At 41.6% G+C, this 23,729-nt stretch overlaps 1 protein-coding gene across 19 annotated transcripts in view; it reads left to right on the top strand.

Moving 5' to 3' along the window:
• LOC105835059 (cAMP-specific 3',5'-cyclic phosphodiesterase) overlaps window positions 1–23,729 on the top strand; it is a 330,289-nt gene that overhangs the window by 233,399 nt on the left and 73,161 nt on the right. Inside the window, exon 1 of one of the 19 annotated variants that reach the window (XM_012678008.3) lies at window positions 1,353–11,554. The exons of 17 other annotated variants lie outside the window; for them this stretch is intronic. In XM_012678008.3, the coding sequence (XP_012533462.1) occupies window positions 11,304–11,554 (251 nt within the window). In that variant the 5' untranslated portion in view covers window positions 1,353–11,303. Of the gene's footprint in view, window positions 1–1,352; window positions 11,555–16,967; window positions 22,463–23,729 lie in introns of those variants that run through there. One more of the 19 variants, XM_012678011.3, reaches the window with a different exon arrangement.

Genomic DNA, 23,729 nt, shown 5'->3' with positions numbered 1-23,729 from the left:
TCTTCACGACGTTTTACTTCGTGCAACGTAAATTGTAGTCTTACACGCGTATTGCTGATTTCGCACGGTTTAAACGTTTTGCGTGCGCAAGACGCAAATCCTACGGACACATTGACTTTCTACACAAATGCGGTTTCATACATTGTTCCCAGATTCCTGATATTCCCTGATAACCCTGAGAACCCGAACAGGCCACAAAGCCACTGCCTTTATTACAGTCGCGCATGACGTCAAGCATGCTAAAACCACGTTTAGTGTAATAGACGAATAAGCTAGAGAAAGAGCGAGAGAGAGAGAGAGAGAGAGAGAGAGTGAGAGAGAAAGAGATTGAGGGTACAAAGATAGAGAGAGTTCAATGACTTCAAAAGCCGGGACTTGTATTATCACGCGGGTAATGTGTATTTTGAATTAATGAGTGAAACGTACGATCCACTTTTTACGATTTTTAAAGATTACATCTTTTTCATATTCGTACATTTTATATTTGTGCATGAACGTTTATATATTTAACCAGCGGAACGATAATTAATTTGAGAAGATTTGAAATCTATTTTTTTCTGAATTGATTTACAAAATTAAAATACGCTTAGAGAGGAATAAATGAGAGAGAAAATTCTCTCTTTCTCTTTCTCCCTGTTATTTTTTATTAAATATAAATACAATAATACTGAATATATTAATGCTATAAATATAAATAATTCTTAAAAATATTATATATTTATTATTTATTTATTTATAATTATAAATAAAATTTCCTCAACAATAAAGATATTTAATTGAGCTCTTTTTTCGTAACATAAAGCGTTATTTTTCACGTATGTGTCCATAAGCGGCTATTGACTTGCTTCAAACAATTTCAGATACGTTATTTACTTTATCTACACGATTGGAAATTAATGCGATAATAATTCATACTATTTATGTAATGACATGAAACATCCGTAAATTTTATTATATGCTATTTTTGTCGTTGATTTACAATTGATAATAAACGATGTATATAAACAATCTATTATATGAGATCATTAATAATCATCATAAGTGGCAGCTCTGTATAATAAGCAATTTTTTCTGAATTATCTTCTCTTAAATGATTTAAATATTTCTCAAGCTGTAGAACAATTATAGATAAATGACTTTAGCGCACTTAAAAAACGTTTATGTTACAAGAAAAAAAAAAATTGTGCGTTGTATAAAAATTAGCACATCCCAGTAAAAACGTTGTCTCTCTTTTCTGTTGCAGGTAAGTTCCAGGTGACGCTATTATTAATCTGGTCAATCGCGTTGCAAGGTCGCACAGCTCGGAGAGTTTACGTAAGTTACATGTGTTACGCGAAGAAGTATCCAGGCAGCTTGGCGAATATCCGCGCGGTTGTTTCCATCTTATATGCGTATGCACAAACATCGCGGCGGGTCTTTGCATAACAGGATATCAGCGCTTAAGTCCCCGGTGTCTACCGGTGGCAACAGTCGCCGTGTCGGTGTAGCGCGCTGTCAGTGAGGGATTGCAATTCTGCTGTCTTGGATTCATTCCAATCTCTCTCCGCGAACTGGGCCGAACTACGGTAGCTGCAGCACGCGTGCACGCGCGTGCACTTGGTACACGCGGCGAAATCGCGCGGCGGAAAAAAAAACCCTACGGCTTCGAATTTTTCGTAGGGTTCCCCTACGTGAAAAATACGATGTGTCGCGATTGCTTTTACACGCCTCGCGATTAAATTGGGATCGGGTTGTCGTGGTGTATGCACGACACAGAAATACAACGCGCGAGTGAGGGTTAACGTCGAGCGAAATTCGGTCATCCCAATATCATCGTGTGCGATGTCCCTCTGTAAGCCACAGCCGCCGTCCACTCCGAAGGCAATAAAAGTCCGCGCGCGTCGACGGCGACGGCGGCGGCGACGGCGGTGAGTGCGCGAATGTTTGCCGAACTATCGTCGAGCGCCATCAAATCTGATTTGTACACACACACACACACACGTGCACGCACATACGGCCCCGTGTGTGTGTGTGTGTGTGTGCATCCACAAGCGAATACCTCGGTAACACGTAGCAACACACGAGATATCGTACGTACGTACGTCGGGTGTACACACGAAAAAGAGGGGGATAAACGACGACAGCTCGTGTGCTCCGGGAGAGCAAGCGATATGAAACGTATGTTTGCGCGCCGAGGCGCGAATATCCCTCCGACGTTTACCTTGTCGCCCGGGGGGATATTCTAATCGAATTAGAACCTCCGCGCGCAGTCATCATCCTTCTCTCTCGCGGAGGACGTCGCCGCGCGCGAGGCTTGGTCGGTTCCCTCCGGTCAATATTACGTAAAACCACGTACGTTTCGATCGACGCGTCATTTGGCCGCACGCGCTAATTCGAACGTTTATTTGCACGGTCGGTTTGCTGAGCAAGCGAAAACAAGCACGTCCGCCCGTCCAGGTTATACCTTTTTATTCTCGTGGTACAAGTGTCGCCGCCCTTTTTTTTTTTGCCCCTCGGGGTCAGGATCCGGAAAGGTTGCTCCTTTGGGCGTATCTTTTTCATTTCCCTTTATGTAAGTTTTACGCGCGTCCGCTATATTTGGCCCGGGTTGGTTTACGGCTGAAGCGAGAGAGCGGGAAACGCTGATGATGTCAAGTCGCGCCCGGTGGAATTGTAAATGAGCGTTTCTTATACCGACCGCCTCGTTGCCAACGCGATCCACGTGTTGCGCGGAAGATATACTCTCTAAAAGCGTCACCCAGATACGTTTTGCCCGTGTCGCGATATATTTGGCGCGCGACTGCAAAGCGTTCAGCACGTAATAAATCTCGCGTGGACGTTGCGTTTTATGGATTATCATTAATTTCCGCGCCGCGGCGCATTCTATTTTCAAGTTCTTCTTTAACGGCCCGAATCCACGATGTTTAGCACGCCGCGTGATTTCTATATACGTGCATTTCTATATGTGCGCATGCAGATGGCTGCGATTCCCGCACTGCATTACTCGTGCTACGCGACACGTGAAACTATTTCTGCGCATCAGTCAGCTGATAACCGAAACGTACGAAAAATTAACGCGCCATTTAGCAGGCGCTTGCTCCAAAATTCCACTGTTAAAGCAGCGAAATAAATGTTACTCACCTCGCGAAAATGTCATCGCGCAAACTCCAAATTAATTTTCTGTCTGCAGATCTTCATTTTTCGTGAAAATTTGCAACTCGGTTAATTGTCAAAGGAATTTAATCTGAAACTTTGTTATCAAGATGTTTAACGTGGAAAATTAGATACGCAAGGAAGAGATATAATTAGGTACAACTGCAGTCTGATAACATTTTTCTCCAAAAGAATTTCGCTCTAAGCATTGGCCGAGTTGGTACGAGTTTATTCGGAATTACATTAGTTTTTTACCCCCCCCCCCTCCCTCTCGTCGACATTTCGCCGTCTTGAAAACGCTGAATGTACAGCGTTCCGCGTTATTTTATTTATTGCGACGATTCGCGATTCTTCCCTTTCAAGTGAAAGTGCTCGGCCGCGAGTCAGCCGTCCTCGAAGAGTTGCCGGAGATGAGACGGGCGCCACGTACCGACGTTACGCCCGTGACAAGCTCGGGCCTTTAACAGCTCTCGAAAGAGCTATCATAAACATCATAACAATCGATCCTCGTTGTACTCGCCGATAACAACCTGGCGGTTCGACGACAGTTTCGCTCGAGCAGTCCGCCTCTCCACTTCGCCTACGTTGTGTCAATCCCGGCTCACGTCATCCCGGCGAGTGCGCGGTCGAGTCGAGGGGGAGACTCGCCCGTTCCCGGGAAAACTGTGGAAAAGCGATTTCCCGAAGGGATGGTTTTAGTGCCGATGAAGTTTTATTAGTGCATTCGGCTTCATTGCGATTTTATTGCCCGGGAGACGCCGTAACGAAGAGGAATTTTGCGTGAAACAGTGCGCGTGTGGAATCCGCATGGCAGAGAAGGCTTTGCGAGGGATTAATTCGAGTTCGCTCTCTCGTCGGATGAGCCGCCGATGCGGGAGGAATAAGGGTTGCTCCGGGAGGGAAACGCGTCGTCGCGCCTATTCAACGCGTGCATGTATAATAACGCGATGTAGATTTCTTTCCGTCTGCGCGCGACAGTGAAGGTAGTTTTCATTCGAGTTGTCGGGAAGGACGTCTCATCTCTATACGGCTGATGACCTATCTAGATAAGCGGACTTCTATTAACCGACAAAGCGGAATTACGTATATTTGAATTACAGCGGTCTACAATGACCGCTTCGAGGCGATTCCGACAACTTCGCCAACGCCGCCGTCGCCGCCGCCACGTGAGATTGGTTTTCAAATGTATTTTGACGCTGGTCACAGCCAACAAAGGTCACAATCGTGGAACGAGCGCCGCGCGAAGTAAATGTTAAAGCTACAAAGATCGCTCCGATTTATCCAGTATTAATAACGTAACAGGAAGATCGCTGATACTGTTCTAGTTGCTTTTCTATTATGAAGCAACACCCACTTATTTCTCGGAAACTAAACATTGTACTGTATTAGCACTGATAAATGTTCTACTTAGATAAGATTAAAGAAATAAAAATCCATAGTTTATACATTCATGGCTTTTCGCTCTGTAAGATCTACTGAAAATAAATTTGAATGGCTTTTAGTTTTTGTACACAGAGAGAAAGAGATTTTATTAGATTTAATAATATTTATTAAAAGCAAAGAAACATATTCTTCGAAATAGCCGAATAAGACTATTTGAAGGAACAAATGCGATTATTTCATTATGCATTAATAATGTTGTTTGATTTAACGAATCAATATTTTTTCCAGTCAATAAAGATAATGCTTCGTAAAGTATTGTGTTTGAATAAAATAAATAAAATAAGTGAGTCTAAAACAAACGAAGGAAAAATATTTAAAGAAATCGTTCTCTCTACGTCTAAGCGGCAAAAATTTTACATCAAAGCAAAAGGCTTCTATAAATTCTTATACGTGTCAGTTTTGGTGCCCAATATCTTAGACATGCGTTTTTAATTACTTTTCCATTTACATTTATGTTTTCAAAGTTTTATCTTTAGCCCCTGTTCAAAAAATTACTATCCAAAGTAGCTTGCTAGTACTAGTGATCTTCCTCTAACGTAACAGTGACACGTGTATCCTATTGGTTTTCTACGGCGTCCTCTGCGAATTAATTAATCGGGAAGCAAATCACTGTAATCTTAGGGAGTGTTTACACTGTAGGCCTCGCCGCCAAGGTAATCAGAGCCGGCCATTAGCGTCCGAGCTAACTCATCGCGTCGACCTTGCCGATGTTGACCCGTCCATCGGACGAAATCTATTAATTATGCCGCGGTGGTACTGTAGAGCTCTGTCATTATTCGATCAAGCGCGAAAACTGGCCGACGCGACGCGACGCCGCCGATCAGCCTCGCGTTTCCCGCCTCGGTCTCATTGTCCCTCGCGTGACAGCGACGTGTGACACGTGGCCGCGGCGTGGCGACGACGAACGACGCGGCGCGTGTGGTAGGGACAGACGCGCGTACCAGTCATTAATACATTACATTATTCGTCGTCATTTTTCTCACGTCTCGCAGACGTCGCCGTCCGTCCGTCCGCCCGTCCGTCCATCCATCCGTCGGCGATCGCGGGAGCGTGCGCGCGCGTCGCCCCGCGCCGGTGCGTCTGTCGCGTGACCGCGAAGCCGCTGCACCCGCCAACCTTAGTTGGCGTCGGCTCACGTGGACGTGCGGCGGTGTTGAACGCCGTCGTCGTCGTCGTCGTCCGGTTCTCGCCTCCGCGAGAGACACGTCGGCCGTGTCTCGCTAATCGGTCGCGCTAATTGGTTTCCGCGCGACTAATCATGCGCGCCGCGTCTCGGCCGGCCGGTCGCCGCCGCCGCCGCCGTCGTCGCCGCTCGTCGCGTCGGGCCGTCGTTCGGATTCCAGGTATCCCCGTTGCCGCGGACACGAGAACCGGTTTTCACGGTGATCTTCGGCACCCACTCTTTCCGCTTTCCGCCAGTGCTGTCTGTCCGCATACACGATTATCGATTGCACTAGGAGCTGCGTACGACGAACTGTCGCGCGAAATACACCTCGCTTCCGGGCCGTCTCTCTCTCTCTCTCTCTCTCTCTCTCTCTCTCTCTCTCTCTCTCTCTCTCTCTCTCTCTCTCTTTCTCTCGGCCGCGCGTGTCATCCGGAGTGCTTGAAAAATTCACGGTTTAATTTATCGAATCGAACGTTCTTCTTCGTTCGTCCATGGGATAAACACGAGATCGTTTCCTTCAGTTACGCAGTGAAGAATCAAATCGCGGAGTAACGCACGATAAAAGTGAAGCCGTGTCCGTTCAAAAGTGATTTTTTAAAAACAATTAAAAGCACGCAAAGTCTGAAAAAAATTGTCTGAAAAAACGGACCAATCGTACAAACCTTTTTTTTTTTAAGATTTATATGAAAAGCCTAAAGTATTCAAAAAAAAAAAATATATATAATGAAATTTAAACAAGCAAGCAAGACAAGTGATATGGTTCTTTCAAAGCGACAAAGTTCCTTTGTTTAGGGCGGTAATATTTCTGTCGCGAGATCGACTTCGTTTCCTGCGCTACATTGTGCATGTGCATGCGGCGTAAATAATTTAAACGCGGCTATAACATATCGGTGTAACGAGGTTTCCAGTTTTTATACTCTACTCCTTGCAGAGTGTGTGCTTGCAAATGCCATCCGTGTACTGCGCTTTACGTCGCCTCATTAACTCACGGTCTTATCTAAATGGTAATTAGACTTTGAATATTTATTAGAAATCTCGAAATCGTTGCAACGAAATCCGCGGCGCAGAGTTTCATCGTCGAACGGCCATTAAAACGACGCTTGGACTCGATTAATATTAATTTGTCAGAAATGCAAGATATCCGGCGGATTTACCTTGAACCAGTTGATAATAGTACGATACAGGCGCACATTTCGTGCGATGACATTACGAATGACGAATCCTAATGATCAAAAATTGCCTCTCCTGCGTTACCGCTTGCGGTGGACGCTCGCGTTCATTCGTCGGGGCGTTTCGAGGCTCACGCCATCAGGAAATCCGGCGTATGCCACTCTCCGGTGTACACACACCGTCGTTTTATCAACGAGTCATTATGGTCATTGAGGATTCAGCGTTCGCTATCGCGATACTTATCCCGTTGACCGGACGCGGATAAATCGGCGACAGATAAATCGGCGCCGTGCTGTCGCGTGCTGACACGAGACGAGACGCGACTCGCGATCGCGGGGGCTTCGCTTTTAATCTTTGTTCCCCTTCCTTTTGTCCGTTCCGCTGGATTCTGCGCGTCGTTTACTGACCTACGTCAAAATCGGCGGTGCGGAAACGTACTCGTAACGTTTCGTGCGAGTTTCTAGCCTCGCGAGCGGCTTTTTTTTTTTCTTTCGCAGCGGAAGTCACGACGCCGTTTAAAATACTTAATGCGAACGCCATTATGTGCCGTTCGTGTGTTTGTGGCGCATCACGATTTTTTTCTTTTTTTTTTTTTTACGTAATATGTGAAAAATATGCGAATCGATCGCGGATATATACGGATTTTTCGTGCAACGAGTTTCGAGCTCAGTAATCGTTCGGCGATCGGTCGAGGTATACTTGTTGAGTCGTCATCATACCGGAGTGTCCAATTTTCTTAATGGATTTTATCGACTTCCGGCATAGTTCGCGGTGTGATATTTTTTAATCGCGCGGCTGCTCGTCTCTCCGTTCGTCTCTCTATTGTATGAATTTCGATATTTTCGGCCGCGAGTATTTCTGAGATAGCCCGGAAACAAAAGGATCGCGGTCGCTTACCGCGGTTTCTTGGCTGGCATAAAAGTTCGCTCCAATCTTCTGAGCCTAGATATACTCGTCGTACTCGTTATTGTTTTCTTTTTAGATAAAAAATTTTTATCCTCATCTATAGAAGCACGCACGCGTTGAATTTTATAGATCGAGTAATTAAAATTTTTCCTCGTCGAAGATGTTGCTTTCTAATCGGGGATATTGATATTAATTTTGTAAGAACAATTGTGTCTTTTAAAATGCGTTTAGCTTCGCTTAAGCGCTAGGTACTTGAGTGATGACGTCATCGGTTTACGGCACGAGTCATGGTCGGTCGCAGTTAAACAAAGAATCGCTATCAGTTGAAGTTAATTACTCCACTTTTAGCAGACTTTTTTTGTCAAACATCAAAGCCATTGTCACTGCAAAGGCAATAAGTTAACGTTTAACTTTTTGTATTTATAGTTTCGTCATGATGTATCTTTATAATTAGCGTCACAAAGAAGTGTTTTTACTTCGCAAATTTCCATATAAATGATGATCTGTTTAATTACATAAGTATTAGTCTTCCCCTCCGCTTAATTATGTTAATAATTTATTAATAATTTATTATTCATGTTTTGCTTGAGGCGAGAGTTACAGCAATTAATATCGCTCGAGTACGTTATCAATATTATAGGTTAATATTATGTAATACGTCTGACAACGATACTTGAAACATGGAGTTGTCGCCTTGGTACATCACCACCGGGTATCTTGTGTTCGCAATTCGAAGAAATTCCGCAAACGTCAGCGGAAATGTGGATTATGATTGAGAAGCGCACGCAACGTCGCCCGGTATCTCACAGGCGATAAAACAATCTATTAACGAACCATTAAACGCGAGCACGCTTGAGCATTATAAATTTAAATGCTAAGAATCGAGGGCGGTACGACGTGGTGGGATTCGTTTATGGTTATGGCGTGGGAGAAATATACGTCGCCCGTGCAGTAAATTTAACGCCGCCTGTTACCGTACTCGGGCGTTTAATTGTTAATTTATGATGAAAATCACTTTATGTCCACGGGCAAGTTCCGCGCTTGTGTATTATGTGGTGCGGTGACGTGAGGCGAGACAATTTCCGAATAACGTGATTTTGAAAAGCGCGAATTCTGTTTCGGATTATACCCCAAATAGATTTAATAAATCTGCATTTGCAAAGTAGTTCAATAATAAACTACGCTTTAATATGCCACTTCGAATAGAATAAGCTTTATAGAAATCTGTTCTAAGTCGACAACAAACGCATAAGTTTATGTTATGTCAGCACAGACTCAAGACACATTCAATTTTACTCCTTTTTGTCGTGATTTCACCTCGTCGACACCGCGCTCTTATTTGTTACGTCTTTCGTTGGTGACGATAATAGTAAAAAAGAAATGTCACGGCCGGCGACGTTTCTATTGTATCCGCCAGTACAACGACTAGGCTATTCCGCACTTATAGTTCGAAGGAGGGAACGTTTCGTATCAAAAGAATTATCTTTGCGAATCTCTTTCCTTCTCAGCAAATTCTTATTTGCATTTTAATTGCTCCTGTGTATTTTATGTCGCACATTCCGTAAACTTCCATATAGAGATGTGCAAACTATTTGAATACGAATCGAATCGAATCTCACCTGATTCTATTTGAATTTAAATCTCTATTATTCGAATTTGAATTATTCAAAAATTTCGAACCTATGAGGTTGAAATATAAATCATACATACATTGGCAATGTTATAAAATTATATTTAAAATGATTTCATGTCTTATATAAGCAATATTATTTTTCTTACACTATAAGTGCAAATTTTGTTGTTATCTATACATCAATATTTAACGTAACAATCATTATGTTGTTAATTAAAAATTATATTTTGATTTTATTTGATTTGGATTCAATTTGATTTAAAAAAATTGATTTACACATTTCTACTTCTGTATCTATTAGTTTTGTCGTTCAAATCAGGATTTTGATCACCCTTTAGGCACAGCACATAATTTTTCAACGATGCCGTATAATTTTTCAAACACGAAAAGGGAACGCTACTTTGTGTTATTTTATGCGCGGAATTACGTTTTTCCGCCCAGCTCGTCACATAGCTGTCGGTGCAACTTTCGAACAATAAATATTGTTCTTGGACGATATTGGCTCGGCTCTAATAACAAGTAGCACGCGGATCAATGTAAATGACGTCAGATTATTGCGTTGTCAGCTTTGTTCAACACTCATACGACAGTTTCTCGTGGAGTGTAAAGCTTGTCTCGTAATGTGGCCTATTTCTTGCCGTGTCATGCGTGTGTGATTTTCATCTTCGTCGAAGAAACATTGCATTTACATTCAAATTTATAACAAAAAGAAATGTAACTCCGGTGGAGTTTTATATCTAAAATTATTATTATTACTTCTACATAAAGAAATACATTTTGAGAACTATTTGTATTTTATGACAGATTTTATATGTAATTCTTAGTTTTTTGTTTATGTGTAATAACTAGAATACATACATACTGCATTTTAAATGCATGAGCGCTAAAACTTGGCACATACTGCTCGAAATAAATTTGCTATGGAGAAAACAAACGTTAATACTTTCCGACACCAAGGAGAAATTGCAAAACATGGAAGATAATCGACGAACCGTTCTTTATTATGTTTACTTATTTGTTTCCGCGAATTTATTCTGTCTCTTTGAAAATTTATTCTGTCTTTAATTAAAACTCAGCTATAGCTTTAAATACCTTGGCACGTTGATAATCTCAATTGCACGAATTATACTTATCTGTAAGCAGTACCAAGACAGCTTTTGCCTTTCCCTGCGTATTTCTATATTTACCATTGTTATTGCGCACAATGCTCGCGAAGAAAGGGATAAAATTTTTCGAAATTGCATTATTAAAGTGGCTTTAAATATAAACGATAATAATTTGCGATTTAGACGCCAAAAAAAAATTACAAATAAAAGAAGTGAAGAAGAACGAGAATAAAAGAGGGAACGACAGTTACTTTTACCTCCTGATGCTGTTAAAGGAAATGGAAATAGAATCGCTGCATCTCATAATCTCGAAAAATTTCTCTTAGAGATTCCGAACCCCGAAGGAAATCTGTGAGTTCATCCAAGATGGACTGGACATACGTGATGCATTCGGGTTACTCCATCAATACGAATTCCATGCATTTCACGGACGGGAAGTTTCAATAAAGTACAAGTTGCAGAAAATAACATCGCTCGCTCTCTGTTACTTATTGTGATACAAATCGAGTGTAGTCGTCGCACGGCTTCGCGTCGTCACAAAAGATGACACGCAAAAGAGTGAAGAGGCGGAACGACGGGCTTCTCTCAAACTCGCCGAAAGACGTGCCGCGGCTGCCGCGGGGTTCGCCTCGTTATCGCGAAAAGTGAACTCGTGGGGATAATGTCGGGATATTATCGCCGAATCGTAGTTATCGCGCCTCGATGAGAGACTCGCCGCGGCACGCGAGAGTGAGGGAAACGCGCGAAGATGATCGCAGTGTCGCTCTTCATCTGGACGCTAACGAGACCGCGGGATCGCACGGAGATCGTGGGATCGTACGGGCTCGAGAGCAGGCGAGATTCCCGAAGGGATTCACTGTACAGTCGGGACGATCGGGACCGTGCGGATTCCAGGCGGAATTCCAGGGAAACGGCGACGATCGGACTAGCCATCGTCGACCGGAGGCGGCATCGTCCTCGACGGCACTCGCGTCGTTATTATGTCGATCGTAACAAGAGGTGAGTGGCATCTCGCGAATCGGCTGGATTTTCGCCGAGATTATGGACGCAATAAGAAAGTGCGTCCTCTCAATCGCGGATATTAATTGACGTAAGGCTTTAGAATATAAAATATAAAACGCGAGATAGAAGTGTGCGAAGCTACTACCGCGTAACTTTACTGAATTTCCTGCGTGGAAAGTATAAAGTATGAAATATACGAGATTGAGTAAAGTGAAGAGACGATAATATCGATACGCCCACATTCCTTTCCTCATCGTCGCTTTCGAGCGTTGCGGGACGAGAGCTTATTGAGATAAGCCGTAGTCGCTTAATACCCCCCGCTTTAAGATCATATCCACTGAGGATTATTAAATCCGATCCCTTTTTGCCCTAATGCTAATGTAATCGATGTACTCTCGTGGCCGAGAGAGAGAGAGAGAGAGAGAGAGAGAGAGAGAGAGAGAGAGAGAGAGAGAGAGAGAGAGAGAGAGAGAGAGAGAGAGCTTACCGACTACACGACGAAAATCAATTACTATCCGCTGTCCGATAGAGCAGCGGCGAGGTCGCGAAATAATGCATCAATATTAATGCTCGTTGCTATTAAACTGAGCGTTATCGTGTGAATTCTTTATCGCGCTCCAATCGTGACCAGTTTATTTATAATTCTTATCTAAATACAGTCGATTTTCGATAAACGTTCCATAGGATTGTTCGGCGATACGTGGTCAAAAATAACGTACCGCTACGAGAATGACTTGGTTTTTTTTTTTTTTCCGTATTGCAATATACCGGAATATGTTTTGAAGCAAAATTTACATGTTAGAATTCGTTAGGTATTTCTTTGTCGCGCAATTTTGTGGGAGAGTCGTCGTGTATTTGCATACTCTCGATCACACTCGCAATATTTTCTGGATCATCTTCTCGGGGAGGCTCGGGGATGCAAAAACCGAATTTTGCACGCGGGACTGTACCGTATCTACGCGATCGCATTTGCATAATATTGTGTTTGCGCCGCCCGTCATGAATGGCGCGCTCTAAGTACTTTGATTCGTCCTTTTTTTTTTACGACGCCCCCCGTAGTAGTCGAATCGGCCGCGGGCGCGCCGGTGGAGTTCTTGACACAAATCTGGCGACCCTGAAGGGTATGTAGATGATAAATGCTCTTAACAATCGTGTAGCACGCTAACTCTTTCGGGATCGATATCCCTGCTTTTAAGCCAAATTCTTCGGTCCGGTAATGTGGAGCTGCCCATCTTTTACTTTACTTTCGCATAACTGTAAAAATTGCAGCCACCGAGGCGCGGTCATTTTAGATATTCTGTATTCCCCGGAGTTCGGAGATCCGAGTTTTTGTTTTCCCGCTTGCGACGATCCGCCCTCATCGACGCGACGATCTTTATCCCTTCTGTGTGTGTACGTTGGATTTCACTGTGCAGTTTTGTCGTCGCGACACCGCACGAAACGGGCTGCCACACGCGCAGCGCGGGAAAAAAAAGTGGCATTCGTGGAAAATGCACGTGGCTTAATGCGGCCTGATGCTCGTTAACGGGCGCCTACACGCGATTTCGCGGCACCAACAAATGGCGTTTGGTTTAAATCGCAGTGGAAATCCCGCCGTCACGTCGACGCGATTCGTTGACGAGAGAACAAACCGGCCTCGCGTGTCGAATGACGATACATCGGGGCCAATTTTTTACAAGCGCTCCTCCTCGAGAAAATCGATAGAGGTACCCTCTTCGCAGATCTGCTCTCAACCCTGGCTTTTCTTGTAGCTTTCCAACGTTTTATCGGCGCTCTCTAGCTAAATCCCTCAGATTGCTCCTCAAATTGATAAAACGTCCGCTATTTGCTCCTCTATCGGCGGTGAGTTCTTAAAAAGACTTTGTTCCTCTCATTAGATGTGGTTTATCGATGATCCTTTACTGGCGGACTATGATGATCCTCGTTCATGACCTTTTTTACTGTTCGGCGTATTGTATTTTTAGAAAATTCTCAAATCTAAGATTTTATTTTTCTTTCTTAAATATCTAAAAAATATTGAATGACTTTATAAATATCTAAGAAATATTGAATGGATTTATAAATCTTGAATCTTTATAAATCTTTAGACGGCAGAAAGCCATAGGGCAAAGATATATTTACGATAACAGGCGTATAGGAACATATCCATGTATGAAAATGTCATTTTTGCATTTCTTGGAAAATCGACATGAATAATATTATCTTGGAAAACTTAGCTCAAAATTGACGCTAGACTTAGGATAAGAATCCTTTCCATTTGCCCTGTTTTGATTTCATACACCAAGAACGCTCTTCAGATCTTAACGCTCGAAAAGGAAAGCGGATTTCTTCAACAAATCTGTCCTTTTTAGAGCGTAATTCCATAAGTGATTTACTTTTACTTTAGTCATTTGACAAACATTCGTTTTCCATATCAAGATTTATAACTCGATGAAATTATAGAAATAAATTGAAACTTATGTATAAAAGTGGGAAATATAAATAAAGTTGCACGAAGAGAATTTTCTTATATTATTGAAAATTATGACAGTCATAGGACAACATTGTATTATATTTCGAAGAATTTTATATGATTTTTCCTGATTTATTAATATCTACTACACGTATTTTATTTTTTAACGGTAAAATATAAAATGTTTAATTATTTTTAAATATATTGAATATTAAAATGTGTGTATATATATACATATGCATATACATAAGTCAAATTTTAATAATTTTAAAATATGTTAAATTATGTTAATAGAAGAAAGGTTTGTAGTATTTACAGAAAATTCAAGAAACTGTAAAGATACATTTAAAATATATATTTAAAATATTACTCAAGAAATAGGTACAAATTTGTTCAATAATAAAAAGCTTATAGAAGATTTAATAATAATTTAACTTTTAATTGGCAGCAATTAGTAACATTCGATATTTTGGTTTATTAAAGTTTAAAATTACAAATACGCGTATCTTTTTGTAAATGAGGACAAGCTATGTGATTTATTCATAAGCTCGTTTGCCTTAGCACCTTCACGAGCGAAATTACCTCTTACTATTTGTACTAGTAAAATATTACATTCTACTCGAATATGTATAATTTATTCATATGAGTTACACTTCGCGTGAACCTATTTTGGGTGGAATTAAAGCAACGGCGTGTACGCGAATACAAATTCAGTTTATTTTGCTCGGTTCACGCAAATAAACCAGAACCGGATGTGTCGAATTCGAGCTGTAGGTGCCGTTTCGTTCAGTTTCCAATGAATTTCCTTATCGTTATGTCTTTCTCCTTTTCCTTTCTCACTCAAAGATCTTTTTCGTTACGGAAAACCGAGACGTCCATTGCACTTTTGTGCGCGCGTGTTTAACCCGTCCTTCACCGTTCATCCATCACTCGCCGGTACGTCTCCGTGAAAGGGGTTTTTTCCCTAACCGTATCGTATATCACCTCGAAACCGGCGCATGCCAATTCGAGATTTCCATGTAAACGAGATGACCGTCGTCGCTCCGTCGTGTTCGCATTCGCACGTAAACAGAATCCGGCGATCGATGGCGCACTCACTCGTGAATAAATGTGCAATCGTGATTGCATCTTGTTCCCACGTTACGCATAATAACAATTTTAATCAGTGTAACGCGATTGCGGTGGTCGGTCGGAGCGGAAAAGATATAAAATCCGGTATGCACGAAATTTTCGAACGCCCGCAATAAAAATAAAGCATTCGTTTTTCGCTTTGCAAAACGAATGAGACGACGGAACGTATTTAGAAGAGTTGATCGTGCTAAAAATTCTGTGCTGAAAATTTTTTAACGATAAAAATTTATACCCGTATAATCCAGCGCGTGTATATCTATCTTTATATCCCGAATAACAAATAAACGGTTGAATTATTTGAGAGGTCTGTAAATAAAAACGCTTACCATATGTAGTCCGTGTGATGGCAAGTAAATTTTTAATTCTAGATGTACACAATAATATATTGGCAACATGGTGTTAACACGTGTGACTAATTTTTTCGCATAAATCAGCGCGAAGCGTCGTATTGTGGACATGCAAATTTCATAAAGTACAAAATTTGCAAGAAAATTAATCGATTATACATGCTCTGATAATCGGCTCCCGCAAGCACGTCAACAGCTGTTTTCCTCCTTTTTTCTTATGTTGCATCCTTCCCGCGTTTTTTTTATCGCCGCAATATTTCGTTACAGCCGATAAAAAAGTGTGCGCCTCTATAAATACCCGATAAACTTAAACTATAAAAGTTCATATTAAATTAAACGGCGCGATTAATAAAACTACGAAGTCGCACTCGCGGCGAAGTTTACATAGTCCGAAATGATGTATGTCAGATTTATACAAGGTACGTGTAAAAGTTACGACGGGGCGCGGATGCAATTTATAACGTCGTAACGTTTTACCTGCGTATTTTAGCCGATCGTTGTTTCGATGGCCGTGTGTTGATTAAAAATTGATAAAAAAAGTTTTTGCGCGCACGTCAATTCGTCTTTCACAATTTCCGAAGAATATAATGCGTCATACACCGTGTAAAAAAATACTTAAAAATTTATTTATGAAATATAAATTTATTTCACTGAAATAAATCTTTGTTTAAATCCGGCAAAATTTTATTTTCAGCAGATCAATCAATTAATAAGAAAAATATGATATGTTTTATATAGAAATGTACATTTTATAATCAAATTTTTTTATAATCAATGAATATTAAGACAAATATTGCAAGTAACATTTGAATATTTTGACTTTTGTTCTCACAATCAGTGTATTAAACAATTGAAGGATATTAATTATTATTATACATTCACTCACTTGATGATAAAATCCAAGCTTATTACTTTATTGATAATATTCGGCAATAATCTAATTACAAAATTCATTTAATATCCACATATGCATTACATTATACATGTATAATAGATATTCTAATAGCTTTTCTCATTAACATATTTGACAAGGACTTATTCCAATTTATTTCTTACAATATTTAATTATTAGGGAGTTTAATGTTAGTTCGATGTATGGAGCCATTTTAATCACTAAATTGTTTTAATGAAGCACATGAATTTTTAATTTTATGAATAACGATATTATCGACTTGTCACTACGCCACATTCTACTTACGAGTTATGAGCTTTTCTTTTTGCTATTACATCGCGCAATACATTTTATGGATAATTAGAGACAATCATACTTTGCAAGGTGCAATTAGATGACGCGTCGATTTTTCCCCACGATAAACGACGTCGTTTTGCCTCTCATTGTTCGTTCTTCCAATCAAATTGATTTTTTAATTTGTGTCAGTAAAGTACAAATCAGATTCCGATTTATTTAATTTTTATAGCATTATATCTGTGATTGCACGATATTTTAAATAATTTAAACGCCTTGCGATAATTACGATTAAAATAATTATCTAGTATCAATGATTATTGATTGTTACGTCAGATTTCATCCGGTGATACAGTTCAATGTTCATCCCGAGCATGCCGATCTAACGGGTGCGTATCGTATTATTCTTTTGTCCATTTAATAATTTCTCCATTTTCTTGACAACGGTCGACACGACGTACATTCGTTTGAAATAACAGTCACAAATGAAATTGTCCTGTCTATTATATCCGCTGTCTCTATTGTTTGTCGTCGTAAAGCGTCGCAGGGGATAAAGGCTCGCTGGTGTTATTTTGTGCACATACAAATTACTCTTGATCTTTCGTAATTATTTCCACAGCAATTTCTTCGCAGCAGTTTCGTCGTACGAGCAAGGAAGTCCATGTTGAGCGCGTAATCGAATCAAGCGCGAAATGTGAAGACCTGCGAAGACTGCTGATCCTTGTCATATTTTACGGAAACATTTACGCGATTTCGATGCTTGCGTGATATTACAATGCTCTTTATTGTGCTTTGTGGAGCGTGCTGATTTTATATCAACGCGAATTTCGCGATTTCGCAGAAAAACGGGAGCTCTCCGCGTCTGCGTACTGTTATAGAACGTACAGCAAAATATATCGCAGATACACAATGGTTCTATTTATAATATCAAGGCTGAGGCTCCTTAATTCCTTCCATATTTCATCTCTCTTGACATATTGATTGATAATTGATTATTCGATTAAGTCTGCTCGAATATCACGGCGGAATATATCTCGCGACAGGCGTTGCTCCGGCAGAAGATTGTTAATTTGCTGCAAAAATATTTGAAATTAAATAACAAAAGGGAGATTATAGATACGTGCGCCTGATCACATTTTCGCCCGGGGAAAATATTTACTTCGGCGTTTGTTTGAAGAATCCCTGGGCGAAAGAGAAAACAGAGGCTCACTCGCGAGCACGGGGAGGAAGGGAGGTAGGAAGGGTGAAAAGGAGGTAGTTCTCCTATCGACGTTAGATAAGCGGAGAGCGCGAGTACATAAGTATACATATATATATATATATATATATACGCGACGAACCGATTTCGCTCGCCGAGAATGATCGCAGGCTTCGGAGCGTGATGCGCGCAGCTATACTGGGTATAAGCAACAGACGCCGGCATGGCAAGAGTCAGTACGCGTCCGGCACGCGACCGACGAGGTCGGTCGCTCTTCGAAGTAAAGATCAAGCCTTCGTTATCGACGTTTCCTCCCCCCCCCCCCCCCGCAGCCTTGAGATCGGGGGCACAAATCGTCGGGACGCGATCTCGTCTCCGCATTCTCACGGCTAATTCGCGATTAGCCGGGATGTAGAGCCCTCGCGCGACTCGTAACCCCCAATGTTTGCTCGCACGTGAACGTGAGTGGTGCTCTAATGCTGGCGCACTGCAGTTCAAACATTTAACGATCTAATGACAAACTGCGGTTGAGTGTATACGCGTATACCACCCTCCCCCGTGAGACCTCCGATCGTAAAGTGCAGGATGGATGAATCCAGTTGTGTCGCGCGAGTGCGTCTGCATCGAGATTGCGTTATTTAAGAAAAGGAAAAAGGACGAAAGAGAAAAATAATACTCTTTAGAGAAATAATCCAAAGGTTCTTTTTCCTTCTAAAAAAAAAGAATGGAGAAATGTATACACGACGTATAAAGGGAAACCTCTGATATCTTCCGAACAATATAACCACGAGAATGTATTCAATATTAAACACGAGCGATATACGATGGAACTTAGAAAATTTAATTTTCTCCGTGTCTCAAAAAAGCCACGTTGTTGGAAAGACGTATCGAGGGAATAATGAAACATATCTGTCGGCTGGGGTCGAACGTTGATAGCTCGCGTCGGAGAGAAAATAATTTTTTTTTTTCCCGTTATCGAAAGCAATCCGGGGATGCTCCCCGTCTTCCATCGGCTTCGTTAGTTCTCTGTATCTATTCGTCATAACCGAATTGTCATCTGTATCTCTATATCGCGAACACGCGTATCAGCGGCCAGATTATCGGCCATCTGACTGCGTGTGTTCCAGTTGCAAAACACTTGGAATGATTCCTAAGGTTTTGTTTTACGATTATTGCTGTTTTGCGCGGCGGATAAACAATTTTCTGCACGGCTAAATATACCGAACTTTGCGTGTCGTGCGCGTTCTACGTTTCGCGAACATAGGAATTGGCCGATAGGATTTAGACCTAACATTATGTAGAAAAAAATGGTGATAAATGTATGGCATACGCTTGGCCTGCCGTGGCGTTGATTCTGATAAATCGATTTTACATCGTAGCCATTGATTGATATCGGTCTATTAATTGATATCCACGCCGGAGCCCTGGTTGTCATTGAATTTTGGGCTTCATTGAATTTGTCGTCATCACGTAATGAATTTATCAACAGGATACGCGTAATTGGACGCGATAAATAAGTTATAGCCGGTGCCCGGATACGAACCAAAAATATTACAGAAAATTGTAAGGTAACCTCGAACGGAAGGGATGCTGACTTCGCACGTCGGTCACTTTCTCGATTGTAATTGCGGGAGAGAAATTTTTGTCTTATTTTCTCCGATTTATAAAAAAAATTCTTGTCGTATTTCCTCCATTGAGAAAGTCTCGAGATTATCAACAATTTATAACTGCGCGATCTATTGAATCGATATAAAAGGAAATAATCGTGAGAAAAATGTTAAGCGCTCTATTAAGCGGTAATGAATGAAACGGACCTAAACGACGGCGAGCTGACCCCGGAGGATTTCTGGCTAATGAATGAGGAAGCCAACTTACTAATGAGATGTCATTAGCACGCGATTTCAACGCTTCCAATTTCAGCACAAGTAAACTTTATTTCTCTTAATATCCGCGCTGCTTAATAAAGTACGCGAATAATTTTTTCGCGATTCTCGCGTAACGCTATTCCAAGTTTACTCGGAACAGGGCGTGTCTTTCTCGCTCTGTGCACAATGCGCCGAGGTATCTCCCGGACGTGCTATTTGCGTACTTTCTCCTCGTCCTCTCCAATCTTTACCTATGTCGCGCGCGATTTTATCGGGAGCACACTAATCTCGTTACCTCAAGCGCAAACTTTTGTGTTACGCTAATTAGCGTGTCGCGTTAATGGCTTTAGATCTTTGTTCGCAGGGACAATGTATCCTAACGCCTCTGTTTCCGTACAGTAACTTCGAGAGTAGCTACGGGAAGGGCTTCTTGCGTTACCCATTGTTCTTATTATGATAATATAATCTCTTTATTATGCATAGAGGCGACGTAATCTCAAAATTTACTTCGAGATATTTTAATTGCGCAACTCTAACCGTCGCGCGAACGGCAAGAATACAAAGTATTGCGAGTATAAAAATGATCGTAAAAGCTTGTCCTCGAGTTTCCAAGGGAACATGTTAAAGGTGTCTTCGGATCCATTATCGCGGCGAAACCGGAAAAGTGCTCGGCATCGTCGTTCGTATCAGGTTAACTCGTTTTCCCCCTCCCTTCTTCTTCTTTCCGCTCTTTCAAACACGCTTCGTATCTTTCGAGAGGCAATTAAAGAAAAATTAGAATATTTAATTAATGAACTAGTCAGATAAAAAAAAACATTACGATAAGATATTGTGCGAAGATGGTCTGGAGATAATGGAATTTTTAAATGTTATCAGACTATGTATTTAATTAATATGAAAAAAGTAAAGTTTCTTTCGACATCGTTGGGCAAAAAAGGATGGTCGTAAAATACAAATCTGCAAATTGTTTAACGATAGACGTAGTAATTACATCTCCATTTTCTCGGAAATCCATTTACAATTCGCTGTCCGTGTAGCCTTTGCTCAACTATTAAAGGGAAATCGGCCAGCGCGAGGACTCAGTTATAAGTTGCTCCAATTAATCGTTCGGCGGAGACGCGATGTCAGTTTGTAACAAACTATCGTCTATTTCAAAGATAATATCGCGCACTCTCGTTAGGAGAACTTTACAGATTCCGTCACGGTGTTAAGACGCACGGTGTTCTCGCGCCGCTTCATGAATGATGCATTTTCATCTCGATGTTTCTCGCTGTATTTATCCGGCAGAAATATCGTGGCAATATGGGCGACCGTTGGGCTCTCTCTTTTCCACGATTTCTCTTCGCTGCTCTCGGCGGGGTGGGAAATCAATTTTTCGAATGGCCGCTAGTGTCGTCAACTCTTCGCCATCTGAGAAATCGCTGTAGACATATCAAATTGTCTAGAAAATGAAACGCGGGACCGAAAACGTTGCGATCCAAATGATTGGACGTACGTTTCCTCGAGAATTAAAGGAATTAAAAAATTATTAAGCCGACGTCGAAGAGCAGGCTGATCTGGCTCTGGTTCTCGCCAGAAATTGCAATACTAGTTGTCACGTTATGAACATACGTTAATCTTGATTTTTTTCCCCTCTCTTTCACAGTATTTTTATTCCAAAATGTAATGAAAAAGAGAGATTCCTCAATTAAGTGATAAATTGAAAGCGTGACCCGGGTGAAAAGTGTTTTCCCCTCCGCGGGGAATGGTCACACAGTTGATAAACAATGGCCCAACGCTTTTCACGAAATTCGAATAGAGCTGAAGCACTAAATTGTCGCGACACGAAGTACCGAAATCCTCTTCGGTTACGTTATCTCGGTGCGCAAGATAATACAACTTGTTCGTAAAACTGCGGTCCGTGCGCGCGCTACAACGTGACTCTCTGCGCGACGTGGGCCGTAATGCGGACTATTATTCTCTTACCCGATGTAATGGTCCTCTACAAATAACATCGTAAAGAACCACTCCGACCGAAAGAGCATTTTCGTGGGACCTTTTTCGCACCGGGGAGCTCACATTCTCGCGTTTATGGTAATGTCCCGATGTAAATTGCGTGCCGTTACAGAGAAAGTTTTCATAAGCGTTTTCTCGAAAAGAGATCATTTGTGTATAAATCGTCGGTTACGTCATTTCTATAACGACGACGATTTTACAGAAGTTTTAATGAGAACGGAGCAATCATTACTTTCGGCGTTCAATCGCAATCGCAAAGATCGCGATGGGCAAATTTCGATCGATGATGTCGCGTTTCGATAAACCGCCAATCCAACTGCCGGAGGGCAGCCAGGCTCTTTTAGCGAGAGACGATTCGGTATAACAAGAGGGCTCGAGAAACACAGTCGTGTTACGCAACCTCGATGTAAACGCCCTCGACCATCGAGGATAAATAAGGGTTGCTGGACGTTCTACTCCGAGAGTCGAACGCTACTGTGACGCGCGCATGTGAAGTTTATAAATATCGATGGGATATTCGCACGGGGAAGCGAACGAGTGTCGAACGAGTTTCTCAAGATGAACGACTACGCCCTCGTTATACCCAACGAAGTCGCGCCCAGGCTCGCGCGAAGGGACTCGGGGACGATGAGAGTTTCGCTTCCGTTGACCTCCCTCAGGAGGCACAGCGGGTGCGTTTCCACGCTCTCACGGGCGAGGCCGCATCCGAAGTTGGTGTACGTCGCCGTCCCGTAAGTGCTCTGTATACAATCTTCACAACAATCGCCGCGCCGAACAGAGGAAATACCGTGTGTCGCATTACGAAACAATTAGAACGCGTATAATTACGTTGGCCGGTGCACCCAACGCTGCGGCGCGGCCGAACGCACACAGGAATTTATCGGTATTTTGTTGCTAATTGATTGGTGATTTTCAAGTTCGTTAGTTTACAGGAAGGTCGCCGATATCACTTTGTTTTTGGATAATTATATTTTCTGAAATAAAAGTTAAAGATGGAACTTGAATGCAAATTAGAAAGTGTCACGTCAAACGGTGCGATAGTTTTTATAATACCGAATTTTGCAATAATTACATTTTTTTGTAAGTTAAGCGAATTCGTTGTTATATTAAACTTTGTATAGAAAACGTCATGGATTATAAGTTTTTTTTTTTACTTCTTTATCTAAGCAGATCATGCTTTTATCTTAAGATGAAATAATAACGTATAATGTTTCTGAGAAATAAGTGGGTGTCGCCTTAAAAGACCTTGGTGCAGCTTTTTTCTACTTTTAATACGTAGAAAAAAATTTTTTTTAATTATTTGTTTCCATTATAATTATGAATGCTTCTTTCTAACGATAGAAATAAATTATTGTTTATGCGATACGAATAGTGATTTCTGAAGGGAGATTCAAGAATAGACGAGCTAATTTGATTTTGTATATAAAGGCTATAATAAAGAAATACAAAGCCTTAAACCTGTGTAAATAAATCTGTCATTCCAAATAATTACCATTCGACACACTTCGTCCATTGCCGATGATTCGTTATTCGTCTTAAAGCGCTTTTCGCTCGGCGCGCGGTGGAGAAGATGCATTAGGAAATGAGCGCGGAATAATCAACGGCGGCTGATAATCCGGCAATCACGGTTATACACGAACACCGTAAAACAAGCATTACCTTAATGCAATTACCCTAATGCATGCACGCGATAGCGTATTTGCACGGCGCTGTGTGTATATAAAACGAGCTTTTTTGATATGTACATATTTACTATCGAGAACTGCTCACATATCCGCATCAAGTGGCTAAACAATTCTAAGCTGATTTTCTCTCTTTCTCTCTCTCTCTTTTTCTGCCCTTCCGGGCATGGGAAAGTTTCCTTCGACGTGATCTTATCGTCGATACGCCCGCTGGGCGTGCAGCTTTTTTTTCTGCCTTTCGCAAAACACGGAAAAGTATTAATCTGCGTCCTAGCATTATTTATCGGACCGACAGAAGAATCCGCGGTATCGTCGC

This window comes from Monomorium pharaonis, chromosome 9, assembly GCF_013373865.1.
Source record: "Monomorium pharaonis isolate MP-MQ-018 chromosome 9, ASM1337386v2, whole genome shotgun sequence".
Taxonomy (NCBI): domain Eukaryota; kingdom Metazoa; phylum Arthropoda; class Insecta; order Hymenoptera; family Formicidae; genus Monomorium; species Monomorium pharaonis.
Note: the sequence above shows the minus strand (reverse complement) of the source record. Positions and strands in the feature narration are given on the sequence as shown.